General features: G+C 36.5%; 1 protein-coding gene across 2 annotated transcripts in view; it reads right to left on the bottom strand.

Moving 5' to 3' along the window:
• GLRA3 (glycine receptor alpha 3) overlaps positions 1 to 24,890 on the bottom strand; it is a 197,468-nt gene that overhangs the window by 58,666 nt on the left and 113,912 nt on the right. For both annotated transcript variants that reach the window (XM_032389063.1, XM_032389064.1), the window contains exons 4-5: positions 24,015 to 24,238; positions 8,290 to 8,372 (exon numbers count right to left, since the gene is read on the bottom strand). In XM_032389063.1, the coding sequence (XP_032244954.1) occupies positions 8,290 to 8,372; positions 24,015 to 24,238 (307 nt within the window). The remainder of the gene's footprint in view (positions 1 to 8,289; positions 8,373 to 24,014; positions 24,239 to 24,890) is intronic.

Below are 24,890 nucleotides of genomic sequence, written 5' to 3'. Positions count from 1 at the left end.
TTTATCTTCAGTACAAATGTCACTCAATCTTACACCATTATCAGCAACAACACACAAAAATTGGGGCACAAATCACACACTATTTTTTAAATTAAATGAAACATGTAATGAAAAGTAGAGCTTCATTGCAGAATTCTCTCTGCAGCATATATGAGTTAATATTTTTTATTTATATTTTAATAGGTTTCTACTGGTGTGAATTTTGGAGATGCAAATTGTCATGGTAATTGGCCTATATTTTCTGACTGAACTTGACACTAAAAAAAAAAATGAGTATTAGAAAGATAAATGAAACTAATACAATTTCTATATAACCAACAGCAAGCATTCACAGTATTTCTTCTAGAATTCTCTCGAGAGGGTGAATGAGGATGTTGTAGACTGGAGGCATAACAGTATATTGAACTTCTGGCTTTTATAAAAGAAATTGGGTAAAATTCTGTTGAGATTTGACAAATAAGCACTCTATGGGGCAGGCCTTTAGATTTGATAAAGGAAATGTTTGACTTCGAACCTACAGGCATCCTCAGAGATATGTTGCAGGTTCAAGTCTAGACCACTGCAATAAAGAGAATATTGCAATAAAGTGAGTCAAAGAATTTTTTGGCTTCCAAGTGCATATAAAAGTCATGCTTATACTATACTATAGTCTAGTAAGTGGGCAATAGCATTAAGTCCAAAAAAAAAAAAAAAAAACCCCACAAAATGTACATACCTTAATTTAAAAATATTTTATTGCTAAAATATGCTAACCATCATCTGAGCTCTCAGTGAGTCATAGTTTTTTTGCTGGTGGAGGGTCTTGCCTTGATGTGGGTGGCTGCTGCCAGTTGGGGTGGCTGTGGCAATTTCTTAAAACAAGGCAATAATGAAGTTTGCCGCATGATTTCACCTATGATTTCTCTGCGGCATGTGATGCTGTTGGGTAGCATTTTCCCCATGGAACTTTTTTCAAAACTGGAGTCAATCCCCACAAATCCTGGTGCTGCTTTATTGACTAAATTTATGTGACATTCTAAATCTTTTGTTGTCATTTCAACAATCTTCATAGCATCTTCACCAGGAGCAGATTCCATCTCAAAAAAACACTCCATAAGACAGAGTTCTTCATCCGTTCAAGTTGTCATGAGATTGCAGCAATGCAGCCCCATCTTCAGGCTCCACTTCTAATCGTAGTTCTTTTGCTATTCCCACCACATCTCCAGTTACTGCCTCCACTGAAGTCTTGAAGTCATCCATGAGGGTTGGAATCAACTTCTTCCAAACTCCTCTGCATGTTGATATTTTGATCTCTTCCCATGAATCACAAATGTTCTTAATGGCACCTAGAATGGTGAATCCTTTCCAGAAGGTTTTCAATTTACTTTGCCCAGATCCATCAGAGGAATCGCTATGTATGGCAGCTAGAGCCTTATGAAATGTATTTCTTAAATAATAAGACTTGAAAGTCAGAATTACTCCTTGATCCATGGACTGCAGAATGAATATTGTGTTCTCAGGCTTGAAAGCAACATTAATTTCAGTGTCCATCTCCATCAGGGCTTTTGGGTGACAAAGTGCATGGTCAAGGAGCAGTCATATTTCAAAAGGAATCTTTTTTTTCTGAGCAGTGGGTCTCATGATGCACTTAAAATATTCAGTAAACCATGTTGTAAACAGATGTGTTGTCATCAGGCTTTGTTTTTCAATTTAGAGCATAGGCAGAATAGATTTAACATTAGTTCTTAAGGGTTCTAGGATTTTTGGCACGGTCAGGGAACATTGGCTTCAACTTAAAGTCACCAGCTGCATTAACCCCTAACAAGAGAGTCAGCCTGGCCTTGAAGCTTTGAAGCCAGGCATTGACTTCTTTCTAGTTATAAAAATCCTAGCGGCATCTTCTTCCAATAAAAAGTTGTTTCATCTACATTGAAAATGTGTTATTTAGTGTAGCCACTTTCATTAATTACCTAAGTTAGATCTTCTGGAAAGCTCCCTGCAGCTTCTACATCAGCACTTGCTGCTTCACCTTACATTTTTGTGTTATGGAGACTGTGTCTTTCCTTAAACCCCATGAACTAACCTCTGCTAGCTTCCAACTTTTCTTTTTTAGCTTCCTCACCTTTCCCAGGCTTCACAGAATAGAAGAGTTAGGGCTTTGCTTTGGATCAGGCTTTGGCTTAGGGAAATGGTTGTGGCTGGTTTGATCTTCTATCCAGACCACTCCAAACTTCTCCATATCAGCAATAAGGCTATTTTGCCTTCTTATCTTTTGTGTTCACTGGAGTAGCACTTTTAAGATCCGTCAAAAATTTTTCCTTGGTATTCACAACTTAGCTAACCGGCATAAGAGACCTAAGCTTTTGGCTTATCTCAGCTTTTGACGTGGCTTCCTCACTAAGCTTAATCATTTCTAGCTTTGATTTAAGTGAGAGCCTTCCTTTCACTTGAACACTTAGAGGCCATTGTAGGATTATTGATTGGCCTAATTTCAATTTTATGTCTCAGAGAATAGGGAGGCCCAAGGAGATGGAGAGAGATGGGGCAATGGCTGGTCAGTGGGGCAGTCAGAACACATACAATTATCCATTAAGTTCGCCATCTTATATGGGTGCAATTCATGGAGCCCCAAAACAATGACAGTAGTAACATCAAAGATCACTGATCACAGATCACTGTAACAAATATCATAATAATGAAACAGTTTGAAATATTGTGAGAATTATCAAAATGTGACATAGATATACAAAGTGAGCAAATGCTGGTGAAAAATGGTGCCGATAGACCCTGTTGACGCACAGTTGCCACCATCTGCCAATCTGTACAAAAAACCTACAGTATCTGTGAAGCGCAAAAAAACAAAGTGCAGTAAAATGAGGTGTGCCTGTACACACGAGGACTCATTCTCTCCTTTGGCTGCAAAGGAATGCTCGGTGCTGACATTTGCTCTCTAGGTTAATCTAAAGGGAAAGTTTCAGTCTTATTGTGGCTATTTTGTTTTGATTTTAAATGGCAGCAATTGAATCACTCAGGAACACCATTTGAATTGCAGCTAATACATTTCTATTTACAATTAAATACTGAAAAACAGTAACCTTGGTTTTCTGATTTTTTTTCAAGTTCAGTGAAAGTGCCAAATGAATGTACACTCCATGAATAAAGTAATAATATTTGAAAAGCAGTCTCTAGGAAACATATGTTAAAATGTCACAAAGAGCTTTTCATTGTCTTTCTCTGTTTTACTCTTTCTATTTGTCCCTCAACTGTCCTTAAACTTAATGATGCTGCCTTCCTTGTCCTCTCTTTTGCTCTTTATTTTTAAGACTATCTTCAGAAATCTCATTTATCTTCATGTCTCCAAGCAACACTGCTAACCTTATTTCTATATTTCCACAATCATTCCTTATTCAAGCTATATTGCAAAACCCCAGTAATCTAAAATAAATTTCTAGTGAAATCCACAATTTTACAAGAAACACAGCATATTTAAGCAGAAGTCAACTTCTGTACTACTTTCTCCACTAATCACCTACATTTTTCTAATTCATGTAACTGAAGCAACATACAATTCTTGTGATTAAGAGAAAAGTTGAGAGAATCATCTTTATGCTTAATTCTTAGGCAAATCATTGAAAAAGTCTTCAAAATGTTCTCTGTTTTCCCCACTATTGTCTCAGCTCTTTGAATTTCTCATTAATTTATGATGAAATTAGCTATCTGCAGTGTGTGGATTTCTTTTTATTCTCTTTTTCAAATAAAGCTTTTGCCTGAGGTTCTTTTCTAATGTCAGATCAGTAGATAGGACTGGAAAAGATGGAGTGCTCAGGATTTTCCTTTATTGTTTTCAGTCTAGTATATTTACCATTATTTCCTTCTCTTCACTCTGTATCTCTTATATGCAACCTAATTTCTTTTTTCTTTGAAGAGTTTCTCCAGAGGTGTCTCTAAGTTCTTGGACTTTTCAAAGTACCAGTTTGGAGTTTTTATGTGATTCTTTGAATGCTCTGTTTTTCCTTGTTGGTTTTCTTGAATCAAAGACCTAGCTCAGTAGTTTTTAGTACAGAAAACTGCTTTGGCTGTGTCTCAAGATTTTGATAGTTAATGCCTTCAATGTCATTTAATATGTAGTTTTCCTTTATTTCTTCTTTAAACAAGGAGTCATTTATTATATGCTGTTGGTTTCCTGATCTATCTTTGTCTAGTAATATGTAATAATTTAGGTTAATATATAGTAATTTATAGTAATTTTATATTGTTATCAGTCACATTGCATTTTAGTGAGAGATCCCATCCCATCATGTGTTGATTTTTAGGAATTTATTAAAGCTTCCTTTGTGGTTTACTATAAAATTTTTGTAATTGTTTTTCTATGCTAAAAACAAACCAGGAGTTTTATCTATAAATTACTTTTGTTCCAATACCTGTACCTGTACTTTCAAATAAATTACTGATTTATCTATTTTTTTAAATTGTAGTTCTGCCTGCTTTTTTGCTTTATACACTTGGAAGTTATATGGAAGATAGTTTTATAATTACTATAGCTTATCTACATGTTGTTTCTTTATCAGCATGTTACTCAAGCATTTGTGTCTTATAATTTTTTTCCTATAGTTATTTTTTTTCTGATATTGAAATTATTATCCTGGATTTTTTCAGACACATTCCTCTGATATGCATTTTTCTGTCTTTTTCTCCCCAAATTTTTTGCAAAATGTTTTTAAAAAGTGTTTAGTTGACAACATATTGTTAAGTATTAATATTTGTTAACATCTAGTTGGAGAATCTCTTTATTTTGCTATGTGAATTTAACTTTTGCATTTATATTGTTGTTTGTTTTGGGTTTTTTGGTTTTGTTTTTTTTAAGTTGTTTGTTTTGTTTTGTTTTTAACATGGGGCTTGAACTCATGATCATGAGATTAAGATCTGAGCTAAGATCAAGAGTCAGACACTTAACCGACTGAACCATCTAGGTGCCCCACATTTATTGTAATTACAGTAATATTGAAAGCTATTTTTGCTCTCTTTCTGTGCTTCCTATATATTATATTTTCATTTTTTTTTATTTTTGTCCTTTCCCACATTCTATTTGATGAATCAGTATTTTTTAGTTCTGGCTTGAAAGTTATTTACTCCATTTTTATTCCTTCATGCTATCCTTAGCTCATACGTGTTTTTGGTTTTCTCATCAGTTTCTATCACAGGACTTCTCTTCCCCTGGGCTTGCCCTGCCCACCTTTTCCTGGTGACTTGCTTCTCCCTACACTAGGAACTGTGTATCACAGATTTTCTTAGCATCTGCTGAAGATGCTTGATAAACAGTATCTCTATTGTGAGCTCAATTAATTTTTAATAAGAGAGCAGGAAGTCTATAATGACTGAAATATGAAAGGGACAAGTGAAGCAATCTATTCATTCCTGATAAAGAAAATTAGAAACAAGTCTGAGGAGGCAAGAGGAGGCAAGAGGCCCTGTTTTCCATGTTGAGTTTTTGATTGATTTGGAAATGTTCTGGGAAAGGCAGAAACAATGAAAGGTCTTGTTCATGTCAGCTTTTTGTCCTGCAAAATAGCTCAGTATGCTTTCCTTATTCTAGAAAAGAAGTCCGGTGACCCAGTTATCCCTCAGGCACTATACTCTTTCCCATCTTTCTTTAGTAACTAACATTCATGGAGTAACAGATTTTACTCACTGCTCCCACTTTCTCATCATGCACTTAAAAATTTTTTTGGAGTCCACAGTCTCTCATGGTCCGTCTCCCCCTCCGATTTCCCCCCCTTCAAAAAAAAATTTTTTTTTGGAGGACTCCAGATTTGACCCTCATCATTCTAATCACATTTGTCTTTGCCATCGATAACAATGGCACTTTATTCAATTACCTTAAAAAAAATTTTTTTTTTTTGGTAGCCTTTGATACTGTTAAACAGATCTCAGCAGTTTCTTTTGAGATTGAACGATACTGATTTTAATTTGCTATCTATGACCATCCCTTGACTGGAAATCCTTCCAACTATCTCCAAATGCAGGCATTTCTGAAGGGTCTGTTCTTTGTTTCCCTCTATATTCTCTGCTTCAGAAATGTTATCTTATTGTTTGAAACACTTCCTTTATGGCTTTTAATAGTGTATCCCCAGGTCTAACTCCTCCTTTTGGTTTTATACCTAAATTCCCCAAAACACGAATATATTAAGATGGGATTTATCAATATTCCCTTTCACGTTTACTTCTCATCCTATGTTTTCTTTCTCTGTTAGTATTTCCAGAATGATTCTATTTGCCTAAGCTTTGAACTCATCTGCTCCCAGAGGCTTCACATCTATTTTGGATTGAAACAAATTAAGTGTGGTAGATTCTGCCATCCCAAAGTATGTCCCTTTTGTATAAGGATTATTTTGAGCTAAAGGCATTTGAAAAACAGCAAATGCCAGAAGGGCACTTTAATCTCCCTTTTTTTTTTCTTTCTGAAAACAGGAGTGTTCTTACACCAGGAAAAAAGAAACATCTTCAATGGGGAGTCGAAGCCAAGAGAATTCTGTACAGACCTTATTAAAATAATTCTTTATCTTCCGTTAGCTTCCCTGCATAGTTTACCTGCCTTTTCATAATTGCTTCTTCTTGTCCAAACTGGTATAAAAACATTTAGGTTTTGCCATTTCTGAGTCTTCATTTCATTATGAGGGATCCCATGTTACATAAAACTTACATTAAATAAATTTGTATTCTTTCTCCTGTTAACCTGTTTTACCCACCTGAAAAAGGGTAAGAGGGTAAAGATAAAATTTTGCCTCCTCTACGGTATCAACCTCTACTGTTTCTACCTTCCACATCATTCCCCTTTGTCCCTACTTCTACTTTGTTTTGGAATATTATGAAACCTTCTTAAATAACCTTGATTCATTTGGCTGAAAGAATCTTTAAAGAAGATTCATTGTCTTGCTCCTAAATCTTGAACAATTCCTCCTGCCTAGTGGATAACATCCACCATGTCTGGTTTAGTAATGAGGGCAACTGTTTTTGTCTTCGACTATTTTGCACATGATTTTTTTTTTTTCTTGATACCCTTCTATGTACCTAATTTTGCAACCAAGATACAGAATCAGCCTGTCCTCAAAATGCCTTCATGGTATGGCTCAAAAAAAAAAAAAAAAAATATCCATTGCTGAGAATCTTTTCTTGCCCCACCCCATTTATATTTCTAAATAGTTCCCCCAACTAAAATTACATTCTTTTATTTTCCTTTCATTTGCTCAGTACTTTACTCATGTGTACGCTTAACATTTAAGAACTACTTATAAAAGTAATGCATTTAAATTTAACAAGAAGGGGTTATTAGCGTTAAGAGATATTTCCACTTCCTTACTTGAAGGGAAACCAAACGTAGAGGAATGGCCGCATTCCCCCATGAAGTAGGCTCGCCATCTAGCGACAGATCCTCTGCACTACAAACCTTGCCTCGGAGACCTACCTTCCAATTTTCCTCAAGGAACATGTCAGACTTTTTTTTTTTTTTTTTTTTTTTTTCCTGATATAACACAGTACTACAAGAAAAAGATTGCATAATGCTTACATTTTTATGCCTTTAAACACTGAAAATCAATTAAGTTTGGGTTGATTCTATAGATAAGTTCAAAGAAACAGAAAGACCTGAAATTTTTATGTTAACATTAATCAGTGATGCACGTGGATCCACTTTGAAAGACGAAATTTAAAGGAATGCTTGTAAGCTTGGATAAATCTCTGATCAAGTGTGAGAAATTTCTCTTCTCCTGAGATAACACGCATAACATTCCCAGCAGAGCACGCTCTCAATAAACTTTAGCAAAATGGCTCAAAGTAAGCGTAAGCTTTGGAACCAGGGGATTTGTTGTTACCACCTCCATAAATTGGAGCACGATACTCAAGCACTCAAAATGACCATTTTGACATGTGGAAACATGGGGACAGCAATATCTTTTTTGTGAGTATTGAAAATAACATACAGAATGCTTGGTCTGTAGCAGGTACCCAATGAAAAAATGGCGGTTTGATATTAATGATTATCATCTTTTTTACCTTTGGTAATTTGTATAGAGATACATAGCTGTTTGTCAAGCATAAAAACTGTTATTCTTAGGTCCTCAATTTATTTATTATAGTATAGACTGCATGTGTTGAAAGAGATTACTTTCATTACGTGGTGACAGATAACATGCCTATTTAGTAAATATCTGACAAAAAATATTACATAATTATAAATTATCTACATAATCCATTAAAGTTTATAGTGACTATACTTTTTAAAGTGTTCAGAAAAAGTAAGTTGTCCATACTTACAACTTTCCAGTTGCATTATACATGTTTGTACATCCATTGGAAAATTCTTGAGATCCATTGGACAAGAAAGTGTTAATGTCAATCTGAAAGAATTCAAAGTAATTATTTTTTCATTATGTTATGTTAGTCACCATACAATACATCATTAGTTTTTGATGTAGTGTTCCATGATTCATTGTTTGCGTTTAACACCCAGTGCTCCATGCAGAACGTGCCCTCTTTAATACCCATCACCAGGCCAACCCATCTCCCCACGCCCCTCCCCTCTAGAACCCTCAGTTTGTTTCTGAGTCCATAGTCTCTCATGATTCGTCTCCCCCTCCGATTTGCCCCCCTTCATTCTTCCCCTCCTGCTATCTTCTTCTTCTTTTTTTTTTTTTAACATATAATGTATTATTTGTTTCAGAGGTACAGGTCTGTGATTCAACAGTCTTACACAAAGTAATTACTTTTAAAAATAATTTATGATATCAAATGAATATTCTGTTGTTCAGGGTACAACTGGGAAACAAGCTTTGGTTAGTGACTAACAACTCTTCGAATAAAATTTGCTCCAGCTTGGGTATGTTATTTTTTATGGAACAGCTGTACCTTTATATATAAATCCGTTTTTCAGGGAGGAGAAAAGCTGTATATTTAAGCATCCAATCACATTTATTTATTTTGCTCAAGCATTAATTCCTTTACAGAGGACTGTAGATGTTTACAAAAGGTCTATATTTCCAGAAAAGACCCTAACAAAGAAATTTGAGAGTGGGTTCCATAAAATTAATACCGAACGCCAAAGGGCACAGTTCCCCAAGATCACACGTACAGCATGTTTGAGGAGGCAAGTATATTCAGGGAATTAGAAAAACAGGGTGTAAGAAGGAATCTGTGTGACAACTTCCAGTCATCTTTGAAACATTGAAGAAGTTGTCAGTGAATATCCAGCAGTAATATCAGAGGAAAAAAAACCTGAATCTGGAGGAATTGAAAATTCTAGGTATTAGAGTGGGGTCCTCTGCTGTAGGACTCGGGCATTTCATCAGATTTTACCAGGGTCAAGAAATAGCCTTCTAGAATCTGTGTGACATAATCCTAAGCTTACCAAACAAACTTCTAATTTGGCTCACAGAAAGTAGGATGACCTGGATGGTGTACACCAGCATTCTGCCCATTTTCCCCTTCCAGAAGATATTAGTATGTTGGCATTCCAGATAATTCATAACTCATGAAAATATACATTTTTTTATTGGGAAACATGATCTTGAAAGATTAGCAAGAATTTGTAGTTCTTGGACCAAGGAAAAAGAAGCCCAGATCGAAACAAATCCAAGTTTATTCAAATAAAGTTCTTACTGAGAACTCTCTAGCCAGCCCCTTTACTTAAAGTATTCCTGTTGAAATTCAGCATATCAGTGAGCACCTTAGGTGGGTTTTTTTTACCTAAACTTTGTAGCCGTAGGTAGATTACTTTACTTCACTATATTTCAGGGTTCTCATCTCCAAAATGAATGTAATCATAGTACTTGCTCTGGAGAAATGTTGTGAGCAATACATGAGTTAATACATGTAAAATGCTTAGACAAGTATCTGACACATAGTAAAACACTCAATAAATATTATTTATTAAGGATTACTAGTATTCTACCACCTCCAGACTCCTCCATCTTCCCCATCACTGAATTAAGAGGAACACAAAGATGCCTGAATTAATCAAATATAAAGTCAGGGTACCCAGGTGGCTGAATTGGTTAAGCATCAGATTCTTGGTGTTCATTCAGGTCATGATCTCATGAATAGTGGAATTGAACCCAGTGTCGGACTCCCCACCCAGCGGGGAGTCTGCTTGAAGATTCTCCTCTCCCTTCACCTGTCCCCCCATGCTCTCTCTCTCCCTCTCTCTCTAAATGAATAAATCTTTAAAAAAAATTTTTTTTAATCACATATAAAACTTATTTAAGCTTTAACAAAAAATAATCATCAGCACTACCAAATGTACCCACATTCTCCAAAATGGCATTTTCATGTAGACCATAGACATAAAGTTATAATAATGCATGTTCTACAGTGACTACTCTTGGTGAGGTCCAATTAACATAATTTGAGAGATATAAACAGACAGACATGTGAAGCTGTTGAATGTTTTAGAGTCCCAGGAGGATCATTTGACAACTCCTTCAAGTCAGAGTCCATAACACACTAAAATAATTCATAGGGTTCATTCTTCAAGAGCAATTTTCTCCTGGTTCAGCTAGGTTAAGTGATCCTGTATGATCTTGCAGATTTACAAAATTCTCTCTGGAAAAAGGCAACTGTAAAATGAGGTGGACACAATGTTCTGTCTTGTGAAAGGGTTCATTAGAAGTGTATGCACAAGTATATTTTGAACATACGCACATTAATTTTCCAAACATCCAAGGCTCTCGGGACAGCCAGTTTCAAATGCTGGCTTGGAGAATTAATTCTGTGACCTTTTGTAGGGAAGTGAATAGCAGTCTCAGAATCTTTTCCAAGATCTCACCATGCATGTGATGTCAAATTCATATCCTGGCTATTTTTCTGGCATAAAATGAGAGATATTACATAATTCTTTAAAAAAGAAGGGCTTGAAAGGAATTATTTGGCAAAGAAAATCACTGTTTGTAGAGCTTCTGTCATAAATCATATCCTGAAAAACATCTGTTTATTGACAATCTTTCTTTTGTTTAAAGTACTATACACTTACCTCTTTAACAGCATATGGATGAAAAAATACATGTCAACCTGATGGGTGTGATACTGAATTTCTTCATCAAAACATTATATATAAATTAAAGATATGTTCTGACCACATCAAAAGAAAACTAAATCGAAAGGCAATTAATCACATTCTACTGTTTTGGAAATGAATATCTTCTTGTGTAAGCGAGGACACTAAGTTCTCTTTCTGAGACAAGACACATAAACAGGATACGGTATTTTCTATTTTCTCTTAAAAAGTCTTGGCTTAGTGCAGTAGTAATGTTAAAATGGATGACTATAACCTATGACAAACAGTTGACCTGATTAAAATGGAGGTATTGCCCATTTTTTTAAGATTTTATTTATTTGTTTGAGAGAATGAGAGAGAGCACAAGCAGGGGGAGAGGCAGAGGGAGAGGGAGAAGCAGGCTCCCAGCTGAGCAGGGAGCCCAATGTGGGGCTCGATCCCAGGACCCCGGGATCATGACCTGAGCCGAAGGCAGAAACCTAACAGACTGAGCCACCCAGGAGCCCCAGTATTGCCCATTTTTGAACATGCATTGCCTAGAGTATGGTGTCTATCTCAATCATTAATTAAGTATGTATATATATATACAAACTTTTCTGACTCCATTTTTGGCTCTTTATGAAACTGATAATTATCTTTATTGGTTCCTAATTTTTCTAAATTTAATGCCATAAGAACAACTACCTCTTTTTTTTTTTTTTTTTTTAAGATTCATTTATTTATTTGAGAGAGAGAGAGGGAGAGAACAAGCGGGAGGGGCAGAGAGAATCTCCAGCAGACCCCATACTCAGCAGAGCCCAGTCTCAGCCCAACCCTGAGATCATGACCTGAGCCAAAACCAAAAGCTGGATGCTCAACCGACTCTGCCACCCAGGACCCCGAACAATGACCTCTTGATTAACTATCAGCTTTGCAATATTATCTGTAATATCATAATAAGGGTAACACATCTATTGTACTTACTATGTAGTAAACACTTTTAAAAACTTTACAATTTCTCAACTCACTTATTCCCTACTACAAATTTATAAGACAGGTAAACAATATTACCTTATTTTAGAGATGAGGAAACTAAGAGGGCAACTCACCTAGGGCATTACAAAGCAGAGATTAATAGGGCTGAATTTGCAAATCTGGGAGTCCAGTTCTAAATTCTATACCCTTAATCACTAAGTATACTGTCTTTGAAAGGCAATGAAACATTTTTCATGAAAATGAAAATGGGTTTTTTAATTAAATGATTTTTCAAATTTTATATTTATATAACACAAGAAATGACATATTTCATTCAGCATTATTACATTTAAAGTAAAAGATACATAAATGATTCTTCCAAAAAAATCAGAGAAATGTAATTAAACTTTAGAAAATATAAGGAGTTTCCCCATTGATATTATGTATTTACTTGAGTGATTTGGTATTTTATTATGATTCTATAAAATCAAAAAACTCTCAGGAGAGATTAGATTGTTGGAGAACTAGAAGGGAGATTGTAACTAATGTTCTAATCTGGAATTTTGTTGTCATCTGATTTTAGAGATGATTTTAAAGCTTGTCAACCCATCACCAGTGGAATCTCCGTGTTGTCGATGGTTCCTTCAGGAAGTTGATGTAAGCTTTTCTTCAGAAAAATACGCATAATCACACACATGCAAAATTCTCCTCACAAAATCTATTCTATGGTATTGTAAATTGATTGCCCTTGAATAAATAACATCTTCAAAAGCTTCTGTTGATAGTTTGCTTTTTCTATTAAAAATTAATATTCAAAATAAATACATATTGTGTAAGTAAGCCTTAATTCTTTTCACAACCGAATTTCAAAGAAAGAGTGATTATATTTAGTTTAAATAAAAGTTGAAATTGTGTTATGATCTTTGACAAGTCTCTGTGCATAGCATTTTTGATCTAAAATTTCTTCTTGTTATTTGATTTCTAATACACTAATGCTCCTGTAATATAAGCAGTAAAGCTGAATGTATTAGTATGTATTAGTAGTATTAGTAAAGTAAGTAGCAGATAATATTAAACTGCCTCTGATGTGCTTCCATTATCTTGTGATGAGGATTTTGCCATCCCCCCTTTACAAGTGACAAAACGGAAACTTACGTTAATAACTTGCAAGTGTCCATACAGTGCTAATTTACAAATTCTGGAGAACACCAGCACTTATACTTTTTGGGGGGCTTTGTTTTCTTTTGAGGAAGATACAAATAACAAGTTTACTATCTGTTGTATGCCTGGCGCTATGCTGGGGCCTTCACATACATTATTTTAGGCTCAAGGTAATTAGCATTTTCACTCTCACGCATATAAGAAAAATGAGCCTTTCACACGTAGAAACTTGCCCCAAATCACAGCTGGTAAATCGTAGAGCCTGGATCTGGCTTGGGAGAGACAATCGTCTGTGGGCCTCTGTGCGTTTTGCTACCCCTCTCGCTGAGTGTGCCAAGACTGTAAGCCCCGGACCATTCTTTTACCTGAGCCATTTCTCGGGGTTGTTTATGCAGCTGCTGATTTTGAGAAATGAGATAACGTTGTTCTTCTGGACAAAGAGGAGGCTTGCTTACCGCTTGCTCTAAAGGCAGTGGATTCCCCAAACTCAGTGTTCCACAGCTGGGACACAGATACACAGGGTGTGTTACATCTGTAAGGACCTAATGCTGTGTTCCAGTGAAACTTGAGGGCAAGGGAGAAGTTAGGCAAATTCACTGATGCCCGTGTTGCTTGCTTGCAGTAAGTAATACATTCCTTCATCTCTGACCCAGTGTTGTGTCTTCTGTCAGCATCCATAAAATAAGTAATAGGCTAATTTTATAAGTAGAGTAAAACCAAATCCCAACTCGGACCATCTAAGGGTCATGCAGCTGGCTCCAAAACCCTCCCTTGAAAAGGACTTGATTTAAAAATTATCAATATAATTCATGGATATCATTTAGAAGTTCAAACGTTAGAGAAAGCATATAAAAAAACAGTTGTATTTTTGCCCTACCCATGCTACCCCCAGTTCAGTTCTAGCTCCTCGGAAGCAGCCTCTCTTTAGACACTTGTCTAAGATTTGCAGTCATATATCTCAATTGTTATTATATTATGCTTGATTTTTTAAGTTTGTGAAATTGCCTATTAATTTCTTACAAGGAAAAAATTTCTTTTATACCACACTCCATGTACTTAACTCTCCCGTAATACTCAAAATTTAGTTATATAAATATTTATGGTTAAATTAATATTCAGTGTTTACATGTTATGAGTAAGTAATTACTGTTCGTGGTTAATCATAGTAGTTTGCTATAATTATAACTCTCATGTAGCATTTTGTTTTTCCTAGTACTAATAATTTTCTCATTTTAATAGTCAACAAATTCCCTATCAGAGCTACAAATTCAACAAACTCCCTATCAGAACTACAAAGTCCCTCTCAAGGGTCAATACAGCAGGTAATCTAGCAATTCCTTGTTTTTCATGGAAACTTCTATTTTTTTCTGTTCTTTCTTTCTAGTCACATATTAAGTCTCTGTATTGATGTCCTGATTTTCACATTCTTTCTCCTCTATTTCTTTGTATCTTGATTCTACTTGGGAGACATCTTCACTTCATCTTCCAAATATTCTACTGATTCTTTTTTTCGTTTTGGTTTACTATTTGCTCCTGTTATGGTCTGAATGATTCCTTTTATTCCTTTCTTATTTCATGCATGCAGTTGTCTCATCTGTCCAGAGATTTTTTTTTTTTTTGTAATTCTCTGCATTTTCTCTTAAGTAAATCCTTTTCTCTTTCTTTAATTTTCTCCTCTTCTCTCTTCATTTCCTCTGTGTGTTTCTTTTGGCCTCTGCTTCTTTTTTTTTTTTTTTTAAGATTTTATTTATTCATTTGAGAAAGAGAGACAGAGAGAGCACAAGCAGGGGAAGAGTGAGAGGGAGAGGGAGAAGCAGACTCCCCGCTGAGCTGGAAGCCCAACATGGGGCTCAATCCCAGGGTCCTGAGATCATGACTCGAGCCGAAGGCTGACGCTTAACCATCTGAGCCACCCAGGCACCCCATGGCCTTTGCTTTGCTCCTTTTTTGATTATTAATATTATAGAATGCTCTCAAATGTCTGTTTTTATGAATGAGGCAAGAAAAACCATTTGGAACTCAGTTAGTAGCAGATGGTTCATTGAGTAATAGTCTTAACAGTAGGATAATAACATGGCTGTGCAGGGATTTCCTTGGTGGTTCCCCGATTGTCAGTATCTGTAGATATTTTTTTTTAAATTTTTTTATTGTTATGTTAATCACCATACATTACATCATTAGTTTTAGATGTAGTGTTCCATGATTCATTGTTTGTACATAACACCCAGTGCTCCATGCAGAACGTGCCCTCTTTAATACCCATCACCAGGCTAACCCATCCTCGCACCCCCCTCCCCTCTAGAACCCTCAGCTTGTTTTTCAGAGTCCATCGTCTCTCATGGTTTGTCTCCCCCTCCGATTTCCCCCCTTCATTCTTCCCCTCCTGCTATCTTCTTCTTTTTTTTTTTTCTTAACATATATTGCATTATTTGATTCAGAGGTACAGATCTGAGATTCAACAGTCTTGCACAATTCACAGCACTTACCAGAGCACATACCCTTCCCAGTGTCTATCACCCAGTCACCCCATCCCTCCCACCCCACACCTCACTCCAGCAACCCTCAGTTTGTTTCCTGAGATTAAGAATTCCTCATATCGGTGAGGTCATATGATACATGTCTTTCTCTGATTGACTTATTTCTCTCAGCATAATACCCTCCACTTCCATCCACGTCATTGCAAATGGCAAGATCTCATTCCTTTTGATGGCTACATAATATTCCATTGTATATATATACCACATCTTCTTTATCCATTCATCTGTCGATGGACATCTTGGCTTTTTCCACAGTTTGGCTATTGTGGACATTGCTGCTATAAACATTGGGGTGCACGTACCCCTTCGGATCCCTACATTTGTATCTTTGGGGTAAATACCCAGTAGTGCAATTGCTGGATCGTATGGTAGCTCTATTTTCAACTTTTTAAGGAACCTCCATACGGTTTTCCAGAGTGGCTGCACCAGCTTGCATTCCCACCAACAGTGTAGGAGGGTTCCCCTTTCTCCACATCCTCGCCAACATCTCTCATTTCCTGACTTGTCAATTTTAGCCATTCTGACTGATGTGAGGTGATAGCTCATTGAGGTTTTAATTTGGATTTCCCTGATGCCAAGCGATGTTGAGCACTTTTTCATGTGTCTGTTGGCCATTTGGATGTCTTCTTTGCAGAAATGTCTGTTCATGTCTTCTGCCCATTTCTTGATTGGATTAGTTGTTCTTTGGGTGTTGAGTTTGATAAGTTCTTTATAGATTTTGGATACTAGCCCTTTATCTGACATGTCATTTGCAAATATCTTCTCCCATTCTGTCGGTTGTCTTTTGGTTTTGTTGACTGTTTCTTTTGCTGTGCAAAAGCTTTTTATCTTGATGAAGTCCCAATAGTTCATTTTTGCCCTTGCTTCCCTTGCCTTTGGTGATGTTTCTAGGAAGAAGTTGCTGTGGCTGAGGTCGAAGAGGTTGCTGCCTGTGTTCTCCTTTAGGATTTTGATGAACTTCTGTCTCACATTTAGGTCTTTCATCCATTTTGAGTCTATTTTTGTGTGTGGTGTCAGGAAATGGTCCAGTTTCATTCTTCTGCATGTGGCTGTCCAATTTTGCCAACACCATTTGTTGAAGAGACTGTCTTTTTTCCATTGGACATTCTTTCCTGCTTTGTCAAAGATGAGTTGACCATAGAGTTGAGGGTCCATTTCTGGGCTCTCTATTCTGTTCCATTGATCTATGTGTCTGTTTTTGTGCCAGTACCATACTGTCTTGATGATGACAGCTTTGTAGTAGAGCTGGAAGTCCGGAATTGTGATGCCGCCAGCTTTGCTTTTCTTTTTCAACATTCCTCTGGCTATTCGGGGTCTTTTCTGGTTCCATACAAATTTTAAGATTATTTGTTCCATTTCTTTGAAAAAAGTGGATGGTGTTTTGATGGGGATTGCATTGAATGTGTAGATTGCTCTAGGTAGCATTGACTCTTCACAATATTTGTTCTTCCAATCCATAAGCATGGAACGTTTTTCCATTTCTTTGTGTCTTCCTCAATTTCTTTCATGAGTATTTTATAGGTTTCTGAGTACAGATCCTTTGCCTCTTTGCTTAGATTTATTCCTAGGTATCTTTTGGTTTTGGGTGCGATTGTAAATGGGATCGACTCCTTAATTTCTCTTTCTTCTGTCTTGTTGTTGGTGTATAGGAATGCCACTGATTTCTGTGAATTGATTTTATATCCTGCCACTTGACTGAATTCCTGTATGAGTTCTAGCAGTTTTGGAGTGGAGTCTTTTGGGTTTTCCACATACAGTATCATATCATCTGCAAAAAGTTAGAGTTTGACTTCTTCTTTGCCAATTTGGATGCCTTTGATTTCTTTTTGTTGTCTGATTGCTGTGGCTAGGACTTCTAATACTATGTTGAATAGCAGTGGTGATAGTGGACATCCCTGCCGCGTTCCTGACTTTAGGGGGAAAGCTCTCAGTTTTTCCCCATTGAGAATGATATTCGCTGTAGGTTTTTTATAGATGGCTTTTATGATATTGAGGTATGTACCCTCTATCCCTATACTCTGAAGAGTTTTGATCAAGAAAAGATGCTGTACTTTGTCAAATGCTTTTTCTGCATCTATTGAGAGGATCATATGATTCTTGTTCTTTCTTTTGTTAATGTATTGTATCACATTGATTGATTTGCGGATGTTGAACCAACCTTGCAGCCCAGGGATAAATCCCACTTGGTTGTGGTGAATAATCCTTTTAATGTACTGTTGGATCCTATTGGCTAGTATTTTGGTGAGAATTTTTGCATCCATATTCATCAGGGATATTGGTCTATAATTCTCCTTTTTGATGGGGTCTTTGTCTGGTTTTGGGATCAAGGTAATGGTGGCCTCATAAAACGAGTTTGGAAGTTTTCCTTCCATTTGTATTTTTTGGAACAGTTTCAGAAGAATGGGTATTAATTCTTCTTGAAATGTTTGTAGAATTCCCCTGGGAAGCCATCTGGCCCTGGGCTTTTGTTTGTTGGGAGATTTTTGATGACTGCTTCAATTTCCTTAGTGGTTATAGGTCTGTTCAGGTTTTCTATTTCTTCCTGGTTCAGTTTTGGTAGTTGATACATCTCTAGGAATGCATCCATTTCTTCCAGGTTATCTAATTTGCTGGCATAGAGTTGCTCATAATATGTTCTTAGAATTGTTTGTATTTCCTTGGTGTTGGTTGTGATCTCTCCTCTTTCATTCATGATTTTGTTGATTTGGGTCATTTCTCTTCTTTTTGATAAGTCTGGCCAGGGGTTTATCAATCTCGTTAATTCTTTCAAAGAACCAGCTCCTAGTTTTGTGGATCTGTTCTCCTGTTCTTTTAGTTTCTATTTCATTGATTTCTGCTCTGTTCTTTATTATTTCTCTTCTCCTGCTGGGTTTAGGCTTTATTTGCTGTTCTTTCTCCAGCTCCTTTAGGTGTAGGGTTAGGTTGTGTATTTGAGACCTTTCTTGCTTCTTGAGAAAGGCTTGTATTGCTTTATACTTTCCTCTTAGGACTGCCTTTGCTGCATCCCAACAATTTTAAATAGTTGTGTTTTCATTTTCACTGGTTTCCATGAATTTTTTTAATTCTTCTTTAATTTCCTCGTTGATCCATTCATTCTTTAGTAGGATGCTCTTTAGCTTCCATGTATTTGAGTTCTTTCCGACTTTCCTCTTGTGATTGAGTTCTAGTTTCAAAGCATTGTGGTCTGAAAATAGGAAGGGAATGATCCCAATCTTTTGGTACCAGTTGAGACCTGATTTATGACCTAGGATGTGATCGATTCTGGAGAATGTTCCATGGGCACTAGAGAAGAATGTGTATTCCATTGCTTTGGGATGGAATGTTCTGAATATGTCTGTGAAGTCCATTTGGTCCAGTGTGTCATTTAAAGTCTTTATTTCCTTGTTGATCTTTTGCTTAGATGATCTGTCCATTTCAATGAGGGGGGTGTTAAAGTCCCCCACTATTATTGTATTGTTGTTGATGTGTTTCTTTGCTTTTGTTATTAATTGCCTTATATAATTGGCTGCTCCCATGTTAGGGGCATAAATATTTACAATTGTTAGATCTTCTTGTTGGATAGACCCTTTAAGTAGGATATAGTGTCCTTCCTCATCTCTTATTACAGTCTTTGGTTTAAAATCTAATTTGTCTGATATAAGGATTGCCACCCCAGTTTTCTTTTGGTGTCCATTAGCATGGTAAACTGTTTTCCACCCCCTCACTTTCAATCTGGGGGTGTCTTTGGGTCTAAAATGAGTCTCTTGCAGACAGCATATCGATGGGTCTTGTTTTTTTATCCAATCTGATAGCCTGTGTCTTTTGATTGGGGCATTTAGCCCATTTACATTCAGAGTAACTATTGAAAGATATGAATTTAGTGCCATTGTATTGCCTGTAAGGCGACTGTTACTGTATATTGTCTGTGCTCCTTTCTGGTCTATGTTGTTTTTAGGCTCTCTCTTTGCTTAGAGGACCCCTTTCAATATTTCTTGTAGGGCTGGTTTCGTGTTTGCAAATTCCTTTAGTTTTTGTTTGTCCTGGAAGCTTTTTATCTCTCCTTCAATTTTCAATGACAGCCTAGCTGGATATAGTATTCTTGGCTGCATATTTTTCTCATTTAGTGCTCTGAATATATCATGCCAGTCCTTTCTGGCCTGCCAGGTCTCTGTGGATAGGTCTGTTGCCAATCTAATGTTTCTATCATTGTAGGTTACAGATCTCTTCTCCCAAGCTGCTTTCAGGATTGTCTCTTTGTCTCTGAGACTCGTAAGTTTTACTATTAGATGTCGGGGTGTTGACCTATTTTTATTGATTTTGAGAGGGGTTCTCTGTGCTTCCTGGATTTTGATGCCTGTTTCCTTCCCCAAATTAGGCAAGTTCTCTGCTATAATTTGCTCCAATATACCTTCTGCCCCTCTCTCTCTTTCTTCTTCTTCTGGGATCCCAATTATTCTAATGTTGTTTCGTCTTATGGTATCGCTTATCTCTCGAATTCTGCCCTCATGATCCAGTAGTTGTTTATCTCTCTTTTTCTCAGCTTCTTTATATTCCATCATTTGGTCTTCTATATCACTGATTCTCTCTTCTGCCTCATTTATCCTAGCAGTTAGCGCCCCCATATCTGATTGCACCTCATTAATAGCCTTTTTGATTTCGACTTGGTTAGATTTTAGTTCTTTTATTTCTCCAGAAAGGGTTTCTCTAATAACTTCCATGCTTTTTTCAAGCCCAGCTAGTATCTTTAAAGTGATGATTCTGAACTCTAGATCTGACATCGTACTAATGTCCATATTGAGTAGGTCCCTGGCAGTTGGTACTACCTCTTGTTCTTTTTGTTGAGTGATTTTTTCCATCTTGTCATTTTGTCCAGAGGAGAACAGATGAATGAGAGAACAAAATGCTAACAGGGTAACAACGTCCCCAGAAAATATACTCTAAAGACCTGAAGCCAGGGGAAAAGGAAGGGAAAGAGAGAAAAAAGAAAAAGAGAAAAAGATAAAGATAAAGATGAAAACAAACAAAAAAAGAACAAAACAAAAAAAAACAGAATATGATCAAATATGATCAGTCTGGTACATAGATCAGTGCCACACACTAGATTTTGGTGTATTTTGGTCTGTTAGAAGAAAGTGCCTCCCAAAATTTTAAAGAAAGAAAAACTTATGTATGTACAAAAATAAGGGTTGATATGTTGAAGGGATGGAATATGACTGTAAAGATGAAAATTATAAAAAATTTTATAAAAGGAATTGGTAAGAAGTTGTTTGAAAAAAGAAAGAAGAGGATTTAAAAAAAAAGAAAAAAAAAGGGAGAGAATGTGTTCAGGCAGGAGAGTAGAAAAAAGCCATACACTAGAGATTTAGGGTATATTTTGATCTGTTAGAAGAAACTATCTCAAAATTTTAAAGAGAGAACAACTTATATATGTATACCAAAAATATGGGTAACTACTATGAAGGGATAGAATATGACTCTAAAAATGAAAAATAAAAATGTTTTTTAAAAAAGGAATTCATAAGATGTTGGTTGAAAAAGGGAAAAAGAAAAAGTAAAAAAAAAAAAAAGACAGTTAAAAAAAAATTAACTTTGAAAGACTAAAGAATCATTGGAAATAAGCCATGGATTCTATGTGCATTATTCCCCTAGCGCTGGAGTTCTGCCGTTCTCATTGATCGGTAAACTTGGTCTTGGCTGGCTATTCTCACTGATCTTCTGGGGGAGGGGCCTGTTGCTGTGGTTCCCAAATGTCTTTGCCGGAAGCAGAATTGCCCTGCCCTTGCCCGGTCCGGGCTAAGTAATCTGCTCGGGTTTGCTCTCGGGAGCTTTTGTTCCCTGCAAGTTTTCCACACAGCTTTGGAGGACGAGAGTGAAAATGGCGGCCTCCCAATCTCCACCCCGGAGGAGCTGAGAACTCGGGGCCCTGCTCCTCACCCAGCAGATCCCTGTGGTAGCTCCAGGGGACGAAGGGGAGTCTCCCTGGATCTGCCGCTTGTTGGGTCCCTGCTGGAGGAGCAGTGGCCCAACTGTGCCCCGGATCATGGTTTATGGCAACCCCGAGCTGAGAGCCCGCACCTTGGCTCCGTCTCTGCAGCCGGCTTCCCTGCTCCAATACCTGGGAGCTCTGCCGCACTCAGGCACCCCCAGTCTTTCTGTGACCCTGAGGGTCCTGAGACCACACTGTCCCGTGAGGGTTCCACCCCCCGCTGAGTCCCTGGAGCGAAGTCCCTCAGTGGAGCAGACTTCTAAAAGTTCCAATTTTGTTCTCCGAGGCTCTATTACTTGCCAGAAGCGGCCGACGGAGGCCCCCTCCCCCGCCATCTATCCTCCCGAATATCACCTCGGATTCACTTCTCCACACATCCTACCTTCCAGAAAGTGGTCGCTTTTCTGTTCAGAGAGTTGTTGCTATTCTTTTCTTCGATCTCCTGTTGAGTTTGTAGGTGTTCAGAATGGTTTGATCCCTATCCAGCTGAATTCCTGAGACCAGACGAAATCCAGGTCTCCTACTCCACCATCTTGCTCCACCCCCCCAGTATCTGTAGATATTTTCCCAGAGGTATATTCTTCTGACTGCTACTGCTCAGTGGAAGAAGTTTAGGACTGGCTTTCAGTATTTTAGGGAGACCAAAGGTTTCACCATACAGTGTGCAAACCTCATGTAATCTCCATTTTCTCAGTATAATGTCACATGACAGATGCCAGCTATGCCTGGAGTCTCTACTCCTGAAGCTCTTGGTACAACCTCTCCCAGATTTTCTGTCCTCTTTCTGCTCATTTCAGATGGCAAAAAGGTAGTTCCTAGTCTGAAGGACATGGACAAGAAAATCAGGAATAGAAAGCTTAGTCTTCTTTCTGCAAATTTTAAATCAATTCTTGTCCTTTTCTTTTTTTTCTAGCTCCCACTTTCTGAAGTCCTAGCTGCCTTAAATTTCTAAAAGTTTGAGGATATTATTTTCTTCTTTTTGGGTTCCACCACTGTAGCTTAGATTTCAGTTGTGCTTGTTAAGTCAGTTTTCACAATGCATTCATTTTCCAGCATCCTGAAATATGTCATCATTGCTCATCTGTCACTGTCTTCTTTCCCATCACTTTCATCCTCTGGTGTGCTAATGCCATTTTTATTCTTACTCAGTTTTTTTCTTTGTTTTAGGAGGTTTAAGAAGGAAGTACAGATAAACGGATAAGTTCAATAAGTCAGGTTTGCCAGGACAGTCTTTAAACAAGCAGGAAAGCCAGGTCTCTCATGAGATATCACAGATGTTCCATTTGTAAACTGAGTGAGATTTTTTTTTTTCTAGCACAACTTTTGTTAACAAAGAAACTGTTTGCCATTTGAAGATTTTAAAGTCCTGTGAGATTTCTAAAAACAACTCACAAAAAATGAATTTAGTCTGATTAAACGAGTCTGGTTATAACAAACAAAAACTAGGAGCTGAGAGACATCATCTGTTTCATCTGAACTCATACTGAAAGACAAAAGATGCAATTCAGAATCATTTCATAACTTTTCTCAAAAAAATTGCAAGATACATAAGCAAGTCATAATGCATGGCACCATTTTCCAATTCCAATAAGACTTGATATAAACAATGAAATATCCATAATCTACCCATAAACTAAATAAAGAAAATAATTATGGAAGTTTTAAGATAATAATTTTATTTTAAAATATTTTTCATGTGTGACACAAATCATCAAATATATCCTTTCAAATTGTTATTTATTGATTTTACACCTGTTTGATATTTAATAAACAGACAAAGTTGAATGGGCTCTAAAGTTCAACAGTCAAGAAATTTTAATATTAGTGTTTATTTGTTGGTATTAATTATTGTTATGTTTTGGTGTTAGTTTTTAAAAGCTACATAGTCTTCTTAGAAATGCATTATAAATAACTGAAATGTAAATAAGATCTTTTCTAAAGAATGACCAGAGAAACCCAAGGAGATCAAAAAAATACAAATACCTGAAAAATAATTTATGGAAAATGAATCCCAGACAAGTAAATAAAAATATTTCTTCACTGACAAATATTTAAAGGAAGTATGCATTCATAAAAATATAATCACAGTGTATGAATCAGCTATCATTCAATTTGCCTTTAAACTGCCCACCAATTTGGCTGATATTAAGATGCTGAGCCATTTGTTTAAAAAGGTGGATTTCTAAGAATTACTCATACAGTTCCTAGATCTGGAACTTGGGTCTATTATTGGTGATTAGACATATTTGGGAAATGGTATATTAGAGGAACTCAAGTGGAACAATGATAGCACTTACTCAAAAATCTCAAAACACTCATTAAAAAAAAAAAAACACAGTATTTCACTGAAATCAGGGACTTGTCTATGACTCACCTTATTGAATAAAGAACATTTCCATTCTTGAAAATTCTTAACAATTTATTGTCTGTAGTAACTTCATGAAAGTTGGCACCCTTTTCATTGGCAAAGAACAAATCAGGTTTCCAAATGGAGTCCAACATGGAAGGGTCTAGGTCTAAAGAGTCATCAGGATATTCACTATATGCAAGGCGAGGATCATTCCATTTCTGACGAAGAAAGATATTCACTCTGTAATCCTATGATAAAAGAAAGAAAAGAAAAAAAAACCTGCTTTAAAAGTTTAGAATCTTATGTGCTATTCTTTGGGCACCTCTGAATTTTAGCAAAAGCCACTGAAATCCTTGTGAGCTTTCCATACCCCACAGTCCTCACTCATTACTACTGACAAAAGTCATTTTAGTTACAAGGCTTTGCCCATGTTTTTAGTCATCTATATGTCTCTAAAGAAAAGGTCACAGAAGAGTACAATTTTATTATGCTTATATTTTGCCTTTCCATTCAAATTTCACTTTCCTGGTTTGTCAGAATAAAATGTTGGATTGCTATCAGACACTTGAAATAAAATATTTTCACCTTTGCATTTATTTTCTAGAACCATTTCTTTTAGTAGATATCCAATAGCATCCAGAATGCATTTAGTGAAATTTTCTTGAAAGCTGTTTTATAAAAGTGATTATATATGTTTCTTTACAATGAAGACACATTTCCTCATGTTTAATATAGCATATAAGTTCCATGAAACAGGTGATTTGGAAAAAATAAAAGGTGATTTTGAAATAATGAAAGAATAATAAAGTAACATTATTGCCAGTAATCCTTTAAGAAGATTTGGCTAAAGAGTTTTTCTAATTAGACTATTCACAGTTGGCTTAAAAAGGGGAAGAGTCA

This window comes from Phoca vitulina, unplaced genomic scaffold, assembly GCF_004348235.1.
Source record: "Phoca vitulina isolate PV1807 unplaced genomic scaffold, GSC_HSeal_1.0 scaffold53, whole genome shotgun sequence".
Classification (NCBI taxonomy): domain Eukaryota; kingdom Metazoa; phylum Chordata; class Mammalia; order Carnivora; family Phocidae; genus Phoca; species Phoca vitulina.
The sequence above is the reverse complement of the archived record's forward strand: the minus strand, read 5'-3'. Positions and strand labels throughout refer to the sequence as shown.